The sequence below is a fragment of the Rhizoctonia solani genome, chromosome 15 (assembly GCF_016906535.1).
Source record: "Rhizoctonia solani chromosome 15, complete sequence".
Taxonomy (NCBI): Eukaryota; Fungi; Basidiomycota; class Agaricomycetes; order Cantharellales; family Ceratobasidiaceae; genus Rhizoctonia; species Rhizoctonia solani.
In genome coordinates, this window is record NC_057384.1 from 1,635,464 (window position 1) to 1,652,435 (window position 16,972).

The 16,972-nt window shown below is 45.6% G+C and overlaps 3 protein-coding genes across 3 annotated transcripts; 1 reads left to right on the forward strand and 2 right to left on the reverse strand.

Annotated features, from left to right (window-relative positions):
* Positions 1 to 1,045: 1,045 nt before the first annotated feature.
* Positions 1,046 to 7,403, reverse strand: RhiXN_12298 (glycoside hydrolase family 39 protein; the record flags this gene model as incomplete). The annotated part of the gene is made up of 27 exons (XM_043332113.1): positions 1,046 to 1,409; positions 1,460 to 1,589; positions 1,640 to 1,659; positions 1,710 to 1,850; positions 1,924 to 2,088; positions 2,142 to 3,163; positions 3,212 to 3,566; positions 3,614 to 4,103; positions 4,156 to 4,222; positions 4,273 to 4,484; positions 4,537 to 4,661; positions 4,711 to 4,973; positions 5,021 to 5,142; positions 5,191 to 5,234; positions 5,290 to 5,349; positions 5,404 to 5,667; positions 5,720 to 5,805; positions 5,861 to 6,189; positions 6,244 to 6,308; positions 6,364 to 6,406; positions 6,462 to 6,502; positions 6,557 to 6,570; positions 6,640 to 6,784; positions 6,847 to 6,961; positions 7,008 to 7,020; positions 7,078 to 7,222; positions 7,279 to 7,403. 27 exons carry the CDS (start codon positions 7,401 to 7,403, stop codon positions 1,046 to 1,048), a joined length of 4,965 nt encoding a protein of 1,654 aa, XP_043186874.1.
* A 2,199-nt stretch (positions 7,404 to 9,602) lies between these two features.
* Positions 9,603 to 10,880, forward strand: RhiXN_12299 (enoyl-CoA hydratase/isomerase family protein; the record flags this gene model as incomplete). The annotated part of the gene is made up of 9 exons (XM_043332114.1): positions 9,603 to 9,685; positions 9,757 to 9,783; positions 9,843 to 9,952; positions 10,000 to 10,079; positions 10,131 to 10,277; positions 10,327 to 10,504; positions 10,553 to 10,646; positions 10,696 to 10,753; positions 10,809 to 10,880. 9 exons carry the CDS (start codon positions 9,603 to 9,605, stop codon positions 10,878 to 10,880), a joined length of 849 nt encoding a protein of 282 aa, XP_043186875.1.
* A 561-nt stretch (positions 10,881 to 11,441) lies between these two features.
* Positions 11,442 to 13,004, reverse strand: RhiXN_12300 (Cys/Met metabolism PLP-dependent enzyme; the record flags this gene model as incomplete). Its single annotated transcript, XM_043332115.1, has 5 exons — positions 11,442 to 11,630; positions 11,690 to 12,397; positions 12,448 to 12,556; positions 12,619 to 12,809; positions 12,861 to 13,004. 5 exons carry the CDS (start codon positions 13,002 to 13,004, stop codon positions 11,442 to 11,444), a joined length of 1,341 nt encoding a protein of 446 aa, XP_043186876.1.
* Between the last annotated feature and the right edge of the window lie 3,968 nt (positions 13,005 to 16,972).

Consider the following 16,972-nt stretch of genomic DNA (forward strand, 5'->3'; position numbering starts at 1 on the left):
ATTCACAAGTGATAGAAAATTACATTGAAAGATGCGGGTCAACAAAAATTGAATAGGCCTGAACCTGTCAGCCTTTTGCTTCTTCAAAGCTGATAAACCAGACATTATCTCCCCATATTACCCCTTAGCTGGGTGACCAGGCACTGAATGAGGATTTGTTGCTGCTGAAGTTAGTTTGAATCACAGGAAACAAGCTTACTCATATGAGACAGGTATGGGTACTGGAGGTGTCCCGCAGAGAACACGGTGGACCCCAAAAGTGCGGATTTTCTGAACGTGAAAAATCGCGCGTTATATGCGGAGTGTTGGCAAAATCCGACCATTTTTTCCATGAATCCGCATCCTCAACTCACCCCTGTGTGTCGTCGAGGTGCGAATTCTGCTATTTTAGGTGCGGATGTCTGGCAAAATCTGGACGTCATGCGGATTTTCCGCACTTTTGGGGTTCACCGTGGAATAAAGCAACAGAAATTTAAACATGTCTATTTGACTGCTATATGTATCATATCGTGTGGTGGTCTTGTAAGTAGCTTGCGCAGATCTAGACTTGTTTGTATGTTTGGCACCTCCTCTCCCATGGCTAACGCAATCCACTGTATGTCTTCCTGTAAAAAGCTTACTCCCTTGACACCGGGAAATCCACGGGCTCTCCTGGGGATAATAGCCACTCATATGGGCTTCTCGTGCTTGAATATCAGGGACGACTTTGCTTCGTCTCCTTCCACTATGCTATACCATCAATGCACCAGGAACCACACGGAAATTATAAGCGCGCCCTTTCAGTCGTTGGTTCTCCGCAATCCTGAGGGTCCGGGGTGAACACTCGCCGATGCTGGATCGGAGGTCCAAACACACAATCCCGGTCGACGCTCCAACCTTAGCCATGAGCGTCACGCGATTTGCCCCCCCCCCCGCTCATATCGTCCCTCACCCGGGTATATAATTTTCGGCCCATTATTCTAACTGGAACGACAGGGTGTGTTACTCATTTCATTCGCCCTTGTGTACAACTTTTTACATATTATACAGTACAGTGGTTGCTGTATCAGTGCCAATAACACCCGTGTAGCTCACCCTGATCATCATCGGATGGGGTGCGATGTCCGGAAGAATAATGAGCGCTAAATTCAGGCTCTTCGTCGTCAGAATACTCGACACCGGATTCCGAACTTCTAGGAGTATGTCGCAGGTTAAATCTCCCAAGTGGGGTACGACTCTCTGGAACGGACATTTCGCCAAGCTTTTTGAATAACTCCGAGGGATTATTGCATGGAGTAGTTCGAACCCCGACCATACGTTTTGCTGGGTGGTAACAATACGGATATTCTTGTACAAGAACCAGGCTCTCGTGCTGCAATGTTTGACAGAGGGCAGCTAGTATGGTTTGTTGACTGGAAGCCTCAGAGAACCTATTGTATATCGATCAATTAGGGATCATAGATCAGCATTGTTTGCTTACGCATGGTATGCACTAGTCGCCGTTGAGTTACGACAGAGGCTGTCGACTGGCATCTCATCAGATGATATCCCCCGTAAAACCTTCAGGCCAGGCGACGGGTCCTTGTCAAAATCTTTCATGTGCCCGATTACTGAAGAAAGCAAGTTAGCAACATGGGAGCGCATAGATCAATGGGCCTACCAATGGAAATACACCAGCACCTAGAAGCAGATTTAGTGAATTTCTAACCCAGTTTGTCAGAAATACCTACAGACGAAGATTTAATAAATCAACCATAGAGGGGACGATTCGGTTCCCAGCGATCGACCAGCGCTCTGACCAGGAAAAAATGTCAATGAAGTTTACCATCATGATCCAATATCGATCACCTGCCTGGAGGTCCGAAACGAAGCTCGGTAGAAATTTGTTTCATTGCACGGAAAAGTTTGTCTAGGTTTCCAATGCTACACCCATTAAACACAGACTTGTATCTGCGGGCAAGTGATTGGGCCCAGGAGAAAGGCAGAAGCAATCCCTCGAAGTTGGACTGCCGAGCTGGATCCAAGTGGATAACAATCTCTCTCGTGACGGCCTCAATGAAAGAAATCATCACTGTTGCATCAGGACGATCATCTCGATCAAGGATATATCTGTAGGTGACAACTTTAAGTAGGATTGTCGAAAAAGAGTAAAGAGAGCTTACTCAATAGTGCCTATTGTGCGTTCAACGCGATCAAATTCACGACTTTTGCAGAAACTTTGCAGAGGGAGAATAAGCTTGGTACGTAGACTCGCGCTCAGCACGCCTGCTTCTGCTAAGGACCAGGACGGATTCGATTGAGTCGTCTGATCCAGAATATTAAGCTGGATCAAATAATGAGATAAAATATATGTGATTGAGTCTGCTGATACGTCGGTTGTCTTGAGTATTCCTACCCAGTCCCGCTCAAGCCACGCTTTAAAACGCCTTGGAACGGCCCCATTCTCGTGCGTTTCGAGATCTAAGCCCAGTCCTGGAAGCATGCCGGTAGCTGGATGGGTTGTTTTGAAAACCTGCTCTAGCCACTTGTGGCCGACAGTGGTGTAGTCACATAAACCACTGGTTACTCTTAGTCCCGATACGTCGAGAACTCCTAAAATGCAGTAGAGGATGAAAATTTCTGTTCTGCGATTTTTGCCAGATGCTATGAATGAGGACCAAACGGGTAGGCGCGTAGCGGGAGTGAACGGGAATGGCCCAATGTGAATGTGAGGTATTCTAAGGGATTCGTTATGAATTGATCCAAGTATGGCATGCAGCCGCCTTGGTAGTTCGCCACACAGGATAGTATTGATGCTATCGCCAGAGACAGTGCGTGTAGCCGTTGGGGAATGGTAAGCTATTAAAGAAGTTCCAAGGGCTCTGAAGCTATTAAGCGATGAAAGAGGGTCAATAATAGGGGTGAATCCAAAAAGTTTCTGAGCAAGTGCCAACTTGCAAGGTTTAGTTGAATTGGTAATTCTGAGGACGTCTGTCTTGAAAGATTCCAGCACATCAAGATATTCGAGCAAAGTAGCCGCGGAACTCTCTTTAGACCAGCTACGGCTCTTGATCACCAGATAACTAGCCAGCATACGCATTGATTCATGTAGTTGGTTAGCTTGATCCCAAGCTCGAACCATCTCGACCCTGACGTAATCAAGTGCCAAGTATGAATGGAACAAGTCGATCTGGGACGCATATACCTAGTAATCAGAATCTTATGTAGGTTTGATATCAGAAATCATACGAACCTTCACAAACTCATCCCGGCCTGTGAAACTTGCGAATGGTTGCACCTTCTCGACCAGAGATTTGGCCAAGTCATAATCGTTTTTGCGGTACGTTCCTTCTATCAACAGGACCGACTCGGTGTAATCGATAGCTAAAGCGGCCGCCCTAACGATGCTGGTTTGAACTCGATTGGCCCGGTAGGATTTGACAAAGTATTTTACTGCGTCGACGAGATTCTTGTCAACCAAGTATTCCTCGGCTAATTCGTCGTATCGGCGGTGTTCAGCAAGAATGTGCTTCAATTGAGTCCTGTACTTAGATTGACGGGCATAAATGATCTTCTCATCGACGCTGTCGAAAAGAAGTCCAATATATCTATATATGATATAAGCTTGAGCAGGCAATTATTAGTAGTTGCTCACTTGTACTCGCGGTGCTCAAAGAGGTACACACGAGCCACTTCACGGAGTTTTTCAAATACATCGTTGTCCATAGATTCTCGATTTTCAACCAGAAGATCGGTCGCACTCTTGTAGTCGTGGGCTTCAAATAACATATGAATACCATCTTTTGCTTGGCCAGCCTTGACGAAAGCAGAAGCCGCCGGGAGTAGCCTTTGCGCGGCTTGAAAACAAGTTGCTGCATGAAAGTAAACAGATCTGGGATTTCCGATTCCGGGTAGTTTAGCGCAGGTAACCAATTCGGTAGCTGCAATAGCAAGTTCGTCCCGCGAATCTGGAGTATCTCCACGCAGTCTTTTTAGCTTTGCTCGAGACATGAGGTGGTAGGCGGTCGACAGTTTGGAGTCGTTGATTTGTCCAGCCTGACGAAAGCAGGCAGCAGCTAATTTGTATAGCCGATGCGAAAAATATTCCCTTCCTTTAGCTAACCACTGAGCTTTGCTTGATGACACTGGAGTTCATATCATAAGCATAAGTACGCTATAGTTGAATTTAATCATTACCTGCGAGTTGGCCTATCACCCTAGATGCAGGTTCTGTCTTGATGAGGTTCTGTTTCATCCACATTGCCTATCACTTCGGTTAGTAGACCCAATAAACTGTCATTGATAAGTACTTACCTGCAGTTGGCTGGCTAGGATTCCCGAATCCCATATCCAACATCGACGGCGAGCTCGCGTGACAGCTACGTATAGCAGCTTAAGTTCAGAGCAGAGAACTGGGGGAGAAGCCTGAGAGCATCGAGTTGTTCCTGAAAGGTATTCCCAAGTAGCAGTGGAGGCGGGAGATTGTGAAAAGAAATTGTATATGAGTACATCGTCAAACTCCAACCCTAACAGTCTGTCAGCTCCCGTGCACTTGGAGCTGGGATAGTAGGCACTGACCCTTGCTGTCTGTAATGGGAAGGATATTACATAACCCCTGCAATCGGGCGTCTAACTCTTCGGCGGCGGCTGCATCCCTAACCAAGATGGCTTGTTGAGCTCCAAACACAACTCGGTTACTCGCACTGCTAGTCGATTAATATAGGAGTCAGCCTTTTCTGGGAAGAGGCATACCTCGAGCCCAATAGAAATTTCTCGAAGTAGCCTATCTCACTTTGAATATTAGTGAAAAATACGGGGGGATCGCCGTATTGTTTGGCCCTTTCCGGCTCCATGAGATCAATGGTTTGAGGGAATAGGTTGTGGATAGCTTGGACCAAAGATCGTGCGAAGCGAACTATTCCTGAGAGGCTCCGAAAATTTACATTAAGATCAAATGTGGTAAATTGGGGAGCAGGTAGGGTCTTGCGATGTGAATGAGGACTAGAGGTCACCGCCTAAGATGCGTCAGATGCGATTCAGCTGTCGCAAAGGACACTCTTACCTGATCCTGATAAGTAAAGGCTTTGAGATCATTAATCCGAAACAAACTTCCGGCAGTGATAGTTTGAGCACTATCTCCGCTCCAATAAATGTTATCCATACTTTTCGCGAGTTTGCGAAGAACTGGGTGGAGATAAATGAGAATCACACAATACTTGGGAAGTTACGCACGGTAAATGTCTATCATCAAATTATCCTGAACCTCGTCAACGTATCTGAGGCAGATTAACTTTTGGGGTCGTGCAAAGATGCTGGATGGGGTGTACATACAAGTAATCGATGTTAGGACCCCCGAGTATCTTCGGTAGATTTTGAAGAATGACGCGTGTTCTACAAATTTTCAATATGTTTCTGACTGTAGAATCAGATTAAACCGAGACTCACCTGTCTGCTTCGTCCGTATCGTATTGGATCGCTTTACGTTTGTTGTATAACTCGAAAATCGAATATACCTTAGATCGAACGGAAGCAAGAAGAGAAAATTGCCGTTGGCTCAAGCCTTCAACATATTCATCTCTGCTTAAGTACCCATTCTTTGAGTTAAAAGCCGCTTGGGAACCCTTTATGACGCCGATAATTTCCGACCAAACGAGATTTGGCTCGAGGCCATGGACCCCAACCGAAGGCCAATAATTATGCAGAAAATCACTGAGATTATATCATGAATAAAAATCAATTAGGCGATTGATAAGTAGCCTACTCGAATCCAATGAGCGAACGGAGTGTCTCTGAACTAAGTTGTCCAGGAACCAAACGACGAATATCGCTTTCGAGCAACGAACATAACTGGAGATTGGAATAAGTTGATGTGTTTGATAAAATCTATTTGGATTGAGATTACCTTATCAAATGATATGAATAACGGAAAGTGAGAATCGTCCAAGTCGCTATAACGTGATGGTAGATCGGCGCGAAGGTCAACCTCGGTATCAAATTCAACAAGCGCCCGATCAGGGTCTTCTCTGGACTGTTTGGCCATTGCTTCGAGCTCCTCCTCGGACTTTAGAGCAATATTGGTAAACTCCGCAAGTCCTTGGTAGGTAGACTCGACATGCTGAGCAAGTACACGAGATCTAGTGACAAACATCTGGCGAATAGGCTGTTGATCCTCCTTGGCAGTATTTTCTTGGTCGACCGCGCGAATCTTATAGATGAGAGCCGTGGTTTTACCTTTGTGTTATATATGATATATTAATTTGATCCCCAAGACCATGTGGGACATACCTGTGCCGCTTCGTCCAATGACAATACTTGCACTTCTATGGCTCACAATCTTTCGTTCGTGCTCACTGATAAGGAGTGGTTAGCTCTCTAGGCAATATGGTAAGTAAGGCTTGACCTCACTCAAGAACCATGGGGAGAACCATCTCAAGATCGGCTAGGATGGCTACACAAGGAAGCTAAGTAAACCAAATTCCCGTTGTTTCCGCCTAGTAACTCACAGTTGTAAAGTGCTTTATTCAAAGGAGCGAACCGGTCCATACTAAGGAATATTATAAGTGCTCTTGGATCAAGTGGCGGGTCACTTGTGGCTCACATAATCTCTCGAGTCTGAATGCGTGAAAATCACGAGTGGCATGGGTGAGATTCGAATTATTACCATGAATATGGTTTACCCACGCGCTCCCGCTCCTCTTCCGTCAACTCATCGAGAAGAAATCCGGAATCCTCGTTTGAGACTCCAAGGCCGTACTCCTCATGGGGAAACATAGCAGGACGCTGTTTGTCATCAGAGGGATTTTTTGAAGCGAGGCGATACTGGCAGCTATAGACCAAAGGCTATGGGTAAGCATTCGGCGAAGTATTGCTCTGCAACTTGATGCTTACCGCTTCCGGTAATTCGAGTTGACTTTTTGTAGTTGGACGGAGACTTTGGCCCAGAATTGGTAGTCGATTTGGGCGCGCGACTCGATTTGAAAGATTTTTATCACTTTCACCAATACTTGTGTCATGAATTCCTTATATCATGATATATATTATATACCTACCTTGATGATCGTACTATAATCAAGTGGTTATATTAGCAAATGACCATGTGTCCAAATTTTCACAACTCACGGTCCCAGTTGGATCTGGTAGTACATCTATCTGATATATAATGCGAAGATCAAGCGAAACCTTGGCTCTGAACATAGGTACATGTTGGAGCGTCCCTATGATAGGACGATGGCTATCGTCCGAAAATTTTCCTGTTGACAGCTCGCTACATAAAATGAAGGCTTGGATTAGATCTTCATGCATGTTACACGAGAGTAATACCGAATTCTTTTGTGTACAATTTCCAGTGCTTTTTGGTCGCGTTGGATTTTTCTAAGCTGTTTCACCGCTCGAGTGGAGAGAACGACCGCCCACCGATTCCCTGCTGGGAGTGCCGTATTGTTCATATCTAAAAGCCACAGTTAATCAACGCTCCTGAATAGCACTTCTTGATGATGTGAAAGTCGAGAGCGGGAGAGTGAGCGAGTGGCTATGGATCTAAGGGAACTGATGTTATTGCCACCCATTGCCTCCGGACACGTGTTGTTAGCCAATCAGCGCCGAGGAAGATCCCTCTCGTAGCCTACGGCGTAGGTTCTATGCACATATGCGGGAAGAGTACTGAATAAAAACCGTGCTATTCCTTGCGGCTATTTGTACCAACGCCACCCGTGTTGCGCGCATCCCTAGTACTATTGCTCATTGGTTGGAAGAAATCTGGAAAGAGATTCGGGTTAACATGATACTCTAGATCTGCGCCCCTGCATCAAAGTAACAGGCCTAAGATCAATATCATGGCCTCGTGCATTGACCAAATAGTTAAAGTTACAAGTAGATTACGTACGTGAGCGATGGGATCTCTGGTTTGAAACCCTGCGTTAAACATGCAGAACAGTTTCCGATGCGAGAGGCTCAGTCTTCAGGTCATTTACAGAGTCCGTTAGGGAGTGTTTTATTAAGTTTTACTATTCTGAACCGATCAACCCGTTCGTTCCACTTACGGAGGTGCATATACTCTGGCTCGCCCTGTTGCAAAGCATTGCACGCGCCCGAGAAGACCGCCAGGATAGTGCTAGCATTTATTGTTTATTCCCATGGTTCAACGGCTTTAACCTGAGCAAGTATGGAATTAACTCTTTCACCACATTGGTATACGAGCTTAATGGACAATGATTTAGCGTTGGATATGAGAACACAGATCCAAGCGAAAGGTGAATGCCCAAGTTTTTTTGAAACAGGTGAACTGGAATTTCTAATTTGTAGTACTAGTAAAATTTGAGACACAAGAATAATACCCATAACCTACATATATTCTACGGCCACACTGCTCAGCTAGATGTATGCGCATTGAATCACTGCGGGTTGCGAAGGTATAGAATATACAAGTTCTTACAGAAATATTTTATTAGTGATTTTTCGAGCACAGTTGTCGCGTTTTGGTTTTCATATCACTGTACCCCCCCGAGCCTCGGAGTTAGTGTTCCAGTATGTGATTTATCCCAAAACAATAAACCGGAGCTACAGTTCAGCACTCTGGTTAGCTTATCCTACAACCTCAGCTTTTTGGCACGATGTCAGCTCTATCATGGATTCAGGTGAGCCTCGGCTCCTTAGACCGAAGTTCTGGGTCGGATAAGCAGCCTTGCTCCTGCTGTAGTGCCTTCATTATGGCTATCAGAAATCCAAACCCTATTGCCTATTGGTATACATGGTTTTCTTGGTTCTTATTGGTGGGTTCCAAGCTGGATTTGCTCTGCTAGCTCGGGTGAGACTGGTTTATTATTTCCTCGAGGAACTAAATTCAAGAGTTCGCAGCACAAATATAAAAACAGAGACGTATAGTCACTGCGAACTTTCTCACTCATAAGCTCGGTACTTCTGTCTACATGGTTATTATAAGGCATCTATATGCGGGACTTCCCCTTATATTCTAACCGGCAGAAATGACAGTCCCCAATACTGGGAGATCTGGAAGCGAAAGGAGGTCGTGGGTAGGTGAAGGAACTTGTACTCGAGTCAATCTCAGCCTCAATCCCACATTTCCCTAGGTGTCTCGATGCTATTCATAACCATTGATACGCTTGGTGGAGTTTTCAGCGCATTGTCATTGGTTTTCAAAGAAACTTTTGACGTCTTCGGGGCGATACCTTACCTACTTGTGGTTGTGGGTACCTTATGCCCAATTCGATATCTATCGACTAACGAAGAAATTAGCTATTAGACGGATTGGTTATCTTATTAGCGATAACATTGAACCCACTTGCAAGTCGTCGCCGAAAGGAGTCATTTAATCGAAACGGATTCGATATTCAAGGACATGCCATCCATTGAGAACGGGCAGTCCGAAGCATCTACATAAACACATTATTCCTACTATTCTCGCTTAAACTAAATAGATATCACTTTTAATTTGTCAAGGCGATCTCCAAATACATGCATGACCGTTGAATACTTGCTGACTGACCTTGCTCCCCAACCCCAATCACTCATCTGTATTCACGTGATTACCGGCTTTCAAATCTTACCGACATCCGACCCCGACCCCGCGTTCTTGAGAAACTTGACCATCTCAATCCACTACTTGTCCCCATTCACTCGAAAAAGAAATGCCTGATTTCTCTGGTAACAAACTAGTTAAAGTCACAGAGCCACTTGAAGACAAGTCGGTATTACTTGTCGAGCTTAATCGGTATGTCAACCTCCACCTGAGTGCTGGAGTCCAAGCTATAGGTGTGTGATTTAATGAGCAACTTATTATAGAGGCCCTGTGAATGCATTTAACCAGCCGTGAGTTCTTCATGATACATATGGTTGGATCAGCCGTCTTTATTCACCATCTCCATTAGCTTTTGGGAAGAACTTGGTGCAACCTTCGATAAAATTAGTCGCGATGGGACCATTCGTTCTGTAGTGTTGTCTTCAGCCAACCCAAAGGTATTTACGGCTGGACTTGACTGTGAGTGTATCTGGATTCAAGTCTCCTGTCATCTGACGCCCCCACAGTATCTGACACTGGCTCGTTAACAAACCAAAGCAGTCTCGACCCGGCTCGGCAAGCCGTTAAGTTTCGTGACCACATCTTAGTAAGTTGCTTTAATGATTCATATCAGATAACAATTAATATACGTCTATAGCACTTTCAAGCGTGTATCTCAGCCATTGAACGATGCAGCCAACCCGTCATTGCCGCCGTGAACGGTATTGCGTATGGCCTGGCAATTGATATCATGTGCGCATGTGACGTACGATACTCGAGCTCAAGGACCCGATTCTCTATAAAAGTAAATTCATATCTCAATTTATATCCTCCAGCTAATGAAAGGGCTCTAGGAAGTTGACGTTGGACTGGCAGCTGATATAGGAACACTTTCACGTCTACCGAAAATTACAGGCAATGAGTCTCTGCTACGGGAATTAGCCTTTACTGCTCGAGAATTTGGAGCTACTGAAGCAGCGCGATTGGGGATGATATCTCGTATCATTGAGGGTGGCAGGAATGAAGTTACTGGTGAGTAGCAAACATGAGTATCACTGTTTGTGCTAATGGCATATGTAGGTTCCGCACTGGAGTTGGCACAGGTGATTGCTACCAAGTCACCGATCGCAGTTGTAGGGACCAAGAGATTCCTATTGCACGCTCGTGACCATAGGTTCGTATTGTAACTTTGTTTTTCTACCGTCTTTTATACCTTTGTGCAGCGTTGAGCAAAGCCTCGAGTATCAAGCCACTTGGAATATGGCAATGCTCCAATCTTCCGTGCGTGTACCAGCAACATTATTCTTCTGAGGTCTAGTAACAAATTGTTATTTAGGATACCGTCGAGGCTATGAAAGCTTTTGCAACTAAGCAGCCCCCTGCATTCAAACCTCTGCCCAAACTTTAGAACCGATGTCAACAGTCACGAAAGGCTCGAACCAGCAAGATAAAAGCGAGATTCGCATGTCATTATTTCCTATCCTCAACTCACATTTTTGCTCGTATCACTCTCGCGTATACGTAATATAGGCCCCATGGCCACAAGCAAATGAGCAAATAACTTTAGTAACTGACTTGCTGGACTCAGATGCGAACGCGAACGGAGATTTTCGAGCCTTAAGCGAAACACAAAATGGCTAGACGACAATTTGGTCCAAGTTTTTGTATGGCCATGCTGTGAATAGGGCAGCGACTTCTACGTTTGACCCCTAGGAGTCGAATAACTGTTGAGACGGCCGGAATAAACCCTGATAAAGCATGGGACTGGTACCACGGCCAGTAAATTGAAGTTTATGCTACTTTCAGTTATGTCGCATGACTCTAGGTTATTTTATTAATAGTAGGATATTTCCGCGGACATAACAGGGGCAATTTTAAGAGGCTAATTATCACATTGACTATATATGTACACTAAATCAATTTGGGTCATAGCCATATGTACGACATGCCCTGAATAACCTCAGCTGTCTCAAATAGCGGGCTGTCCGCTAAAATTATCCGAGCCGCAAACGGTCAGCTTATGAGCTAAGTGAGGTAAAGTAGTAGCAAGCGCTTGTTGTATATCGGCAATGAGATCATCCGCGTCTTCAATACCGATACTCAACCTTACGAGATTGGATGTAATGCCCAATGCGTTACGCTCGGTCTCTGGAATGGACTGGATAGAAAATGAATTATCATAGATCTAAACCTATGAAGAAGAAAAATACAACTCACCCCGTGGGTCATTCTAGCAGGGATCTGGGCTAAACTCTCGACTCCCCCCAGACTGACAGCTAGCGTGAAATAGCGGCTATTAGCTAGGAACGCTTCAGCTGTCTCCTGTCCGCCTTTTATTCTAAAACTGATCATTCCCCCAAACGGAATACCAGCGGCAGTTTCTTCCTTTGGCAGGGTATCGATGAACCTCTTGGAATGAGGAGATAATTGCTTAACAGCAAGTTGATGACGAGGATGGATTGCGAGTCCGGGGTAAATTACGCTTTCGACAGACGATTCAGGTCCAGAAATTTGCTGTAAGTACGAAGCTACCCGGAGCGCGTTGCGACCATGGGCTTGCATGCGAAGATGCAGTGTCTTGGCTCCACGATGGGCCAACCAGCAGTCATGTGGGCTTGGAACGGCCCCCCCTGCATTCTGAAGAAATCTAACTCTTTCAGCAAATGCGGCTGCACGCGGATGGTCGGAGGCTGATGGAACAATAAGGGCGCCCATCAGTACGTCGGAGTGACCATTGATGTACTTGGTCAAGCTGTGTACGACAGCGTCGGCTCCAAGAAGGAGTGGAGAAGAATAGAAGGGGGATAAAAAGGTATTGTCGACCAATACTAGGGGATTGGATGGGTGCTTCCGAGCGAGCTGCACAATTCTGTGAATATCGACAATACGCAGGGTCGGGTTGGTTGGTGACTCAATCCATATTAACTGTTGAACCTGTTAGACCACGTCTTTCCTTTATTGCTGAGGATGCTTACTTTAGTATTGTCTCGGAAGCTGGCTGTTATTTGATCGTCGGAACAGCTGTCTAGATCAACAAAAGTGGTCTCCAATCCCTGAACATCTTTGGCTACTCGAGTCATACAACTGAGGGTATATACGTAACATGAAGGTCATAATAGATAGTGATGAGTAGCCAATATACTTACGTATAGGTTCCACCATATACATCATGCATACTGACGATATGGGCATTGGATCCCAGGGCTTGCAGAACAGTAGTCGTAGTTGCAGTTCCAGAGGCAAACGTCACAGCATTGCCCCCACCCGCCTCCAGCGAAGCCAATAAGAGCTCGAGTTGAACTCGATTGGGGTTTCCACACCGAGAATACTCATATCCCTGTTATCACACTTGTTAGCGATGTTTTAGAACAATTGGAGCGTTGGTTACCTTGTTCAAGCCAACGCCTTCTTGTTTATAAGTCGTACTTAAAGAAATAGGTTCAATCACAGCACCTGTCTCAGCGTTTGGTTCGGCACCAATATGAATTGCGCGAGTCCCAAAGCTGGCCGAACCAACAGATATATGAACCATGGAGATAAGCTCGGATATCTGGGGCTTGAGTGGATTGTAACGAATAACAAGTACTATAGAGCTGGTTATATATCCAGCCGCAATTGCTCCCTCCCGAATTTGGTCTAGCAATTCGGAATTGTCGTTGGTGCTAGACCTCTTTTGTCAGTTCACTCATTTTCATGTCTCAAACGGGGCGGCGTTCTGAGCCCACAGTAGTACAATGAAATTCGATCCATGGGCGGAGAATAGCGGCACAATTCAAAATGATGTACAGGATAGTCTCTTGGAGATCAGTCATAGAAGATACCGGACGGAGCATACCACCTGATCACCATCATACGCAATATCCACGAGGTATCTGCCCCAGTGGTCATAACTTACATCATTAGCTATCCCTTGTGACCCGAAGTCGAGGATGTTTGAGCCACTGCTTTCCTCGAGGACTTTGATTGTTCCGGTCTCATTACCCCGCACTTCGGATGGACCCTAAGTGATTGGAGGGCTAAACCAGCCAGTCGTTAAAGTGGGTGCTACTTTTTACGTACAATGGTTTAATCGTTAAAAATTATTTACACAGAGAGAACCTCCCGCGTCTATCTTGAACATCACTAACTATAACTTTTGTATCTCCGAAAAGAGTTGTAAGCAAGGCACAGAAACGCCAGCTGCTGAACAATTTGATGTACATCCATGTTATGTGACCCGGCGAAGCTAACATCCATCGTTTGGAATTTCACTTCCAGAGCTATGCCTGTCCCTTTTTGTTGGACTTGTTGCGGGCGGGAGTAGCCCCAACGGCGTGATGTAAATGCCGGCAACGTGCTTACATATAAGACTTCAGACCGGCATCTTCGAGGGTTCTTGATAATGACCCTGATTGCACGCCCAACCCTTTCAGATCTCCACGAGAGCAAACCAGAAATAGAGGCGAAAGTTAAAAAACAAATCAAGTTTGAGACCATGGGCCGGATCATAGTTCCAGCGCATATGACCACTTCTGTTGGGGAGGTTACTGTGATGGGTCTTAAATTTTGACGTACACCGAGTGTCACCATGTTTATGTGGCAAGTGCTATTATTGAATTGGTACACGAATCCGTTCTACCGAGCAGATTACCGGATCGTACGATACTGTGAGGGCACGCTATGGCTATAGGTGTGATCAACCTTACTTTATTCGTTTACCTAGCTTATCCAGAAAGAATAACGGAAGTATACATCTTTTTTTTTTTTTTAAAAAAAAAGAAAACTCTTCGGGCACTATGCTCGGCGTTAGTCAAGGTCAAAAAAGGTGACTGTTGGCATATGTTCCTAGATTTGATAGATATAATCGCTTGTTATCAGGGCCGGGATCTCGAGTGACAGCATCTTCAAAATTAATCACTGGGCCGCGGGACGGCACGCGAAAACAGAGACGAGATGAATACGAATACACAAAAGGGGAAGAGGCGCGCATACGACCCGGGCCGGCAGACGGATGGGGGTGGGGACCGAGCCACCGAGCGAGCTGGGTGGGCGGCTGAACCGGATCGTATGCGTGTAGAAAAAGGCGCGGGCGGTTGGGACTCGCGGATAAAAGGGGAGAAGATGGTCCGGATAAGCTCTGCTACGAGCACGTTGTGCTCGCCGAACGTAGAATAGAAGAGAAAGAGCAAGAGGCGTAAGCGCCGAAACAACGAAATACAATAAACAGTGCGCGAACATGACAACTACTGAGCGGTATGAGCACACGCAACGGCCTGATCGGCCCAGTATAAGTTTTGCGTCCTCCACAAGCTCCGTCGCAAAACTACACTCGTGACCAAGTTGCAGGCCTACTAAGTTATCAAATGTGATTTTCGGAGAAGATCTCAACACCAATGACTTACAATATTTGGGCCTTGAGACATGGAGTCAGAATCCAATTACTGTGAATGGAGCTTTGTTTGGCTAGGTATTTGGTTCAATTTGCACGCACATATCACCGATATTATCAGACGCTCATTCACTAGGGCGATATCTTGTATTTAAGCTCAGACATTGCTAGTCCAGGGAACCGCATCAGTAACATCTTTAGAGCTTCCGGATATCGGGGGCGTTGGGAGCCCCGACATCATCTCTTCGTGAGAGATGCCGGCTTTGGATCCCCCAGAGGTTGCGCTGACATAGATTGATAGTCGAAGTGGGGCTTAACGTGTGTGAGAAAGGTGGCCAAAATCCTCGGTGGAGTAGACTCAACTCGTCTGCACAGGGATACACAACCTCAACCTCTCGCAGTGAACATAAGAGCGCGGTTTTCTGGACGCAAAAATGAAGCGTTGTATCCGGAGTGCTGACAAAATTCGATTGTCGTTTTCTGAGCCCGTATCCCAGCTCATCTTGGTATGCATTTAAACTGCGAATTCTTCGTTTTCTGGTACGGATCCTTGGCAAAATCTGCATATTATGCTGATTTACTATATTTTTGAGATTAACTATGCTGTTTAATTTATTTCTTATCCAATTCATTACCCAGTCGCAAACTCATGGTTGAATACTGAGCCCGACTAGGCAGTTGACATGCTACTATTACGTTATTATAGAAGAAGAACAAACTAAAGAGGCCACTCCCTCCTGAAATTCAATTGGCTATGCATCTTATATGTACTGCCCATGATTAATTAAGCGTTAAATAACCATGTCTTGTAATAGATATTTTTGGTACAAGTACGATCTTCAGTTGATTGTTGTATATCTGAAACTAGAGCCTAGTTTATTAATCCGTGATTGGGCTCTCAATACAGTACAAGTATGGGATCAAGCTGCCCTTGAGCACTACCTCAAGTTATAACCAGATCCTCATGGAAGGCTCTTGGGTGCCACTCTCTCAGCCCAGGCTAATTTAATGAAATGATACAGATTAGCTACTCTCTTCGATGTTTGCATTCAACCAACTTTCCACCAAAATCCCGAAGGTACTATGTGAGTTTGAAACCGTGTGGTCTGAAAGCCGTAGGATTACCAGTCTTTAAAATGAGATTTATCCATCCATCTTTTCAGCAACGACCACGGTGAAGGTATTTATACTCCTGCTACTCGCATACGACCTGGTTCGGCCACCTATGGTCACTGAAAAATCCGGAACGTAAAAAGACAAGAAGACGGACAACCGCGAGCGGTATTAGAAGACGAAAAGAAACGGTAAGAGGACAAACGAGGCGAGCGGCGAGATGGGAGAAGATGATGAAGAGATGATGAGGCGAACGGCGAGTCGGGGCGAGGCGAGGAAAAGTCAATGCGCGGCGGCGAGGACGTCCGAGATGAGCGAGCCTGTCCCCAGAATGGCGCGAGCGATAACGAGGGTAGGACTAACCGGCCGAACAAAATGGTGTGTATGCGGTGCTTCAAGCGATGAAATACGGGTGTCAGACACGTTCTCGATAGTGTAAAGAGTGGCGATATAGATTAATAGATTGCCGGAGCTAAAGATAAAAGGAAAGACAAAACAGGAGGCCAATCGTGCGTAGATAGTGGCCCTGGCGGCTAAGGGTTGGCTACAAAACGACAGCATTCTTATACTGGGGAAAAGAAAAGGGCAAGGCACGAACGCAGGGATAAATCCAATTAAAGGTAAAATATATGCGTTTTAAGCGCCTATCTTCTGCAGTATGCCCGCCCTTTGGCCGGGTGTTACACCACCCAGCTCCCTCGGTAGCGCAGTCCCGGTAGCATTCCGGTTTAGCTTGTCACCTCTCAAGTCCCCATCCCTTCCGTCGTCCAGCCCTGGCGGTATGCATGTTATTATTTATACTCATATCATCTCCTGTATGCTGCACTTGTCCAAGGTCAAGATTGACTTTAATCTATGAGTGCGTGTAGTGTCTATCTACCAAGCTCTTCATCGTTGCGTACGTTCTATTACTGAAATGCTCAAATTCACAAGATTCACACAACAGTTGCTATAACCTACGTGTACGTACTAGCACAAGTGACGCTAGGGTTATGCATATGCATATGGTGTCCAGTGAT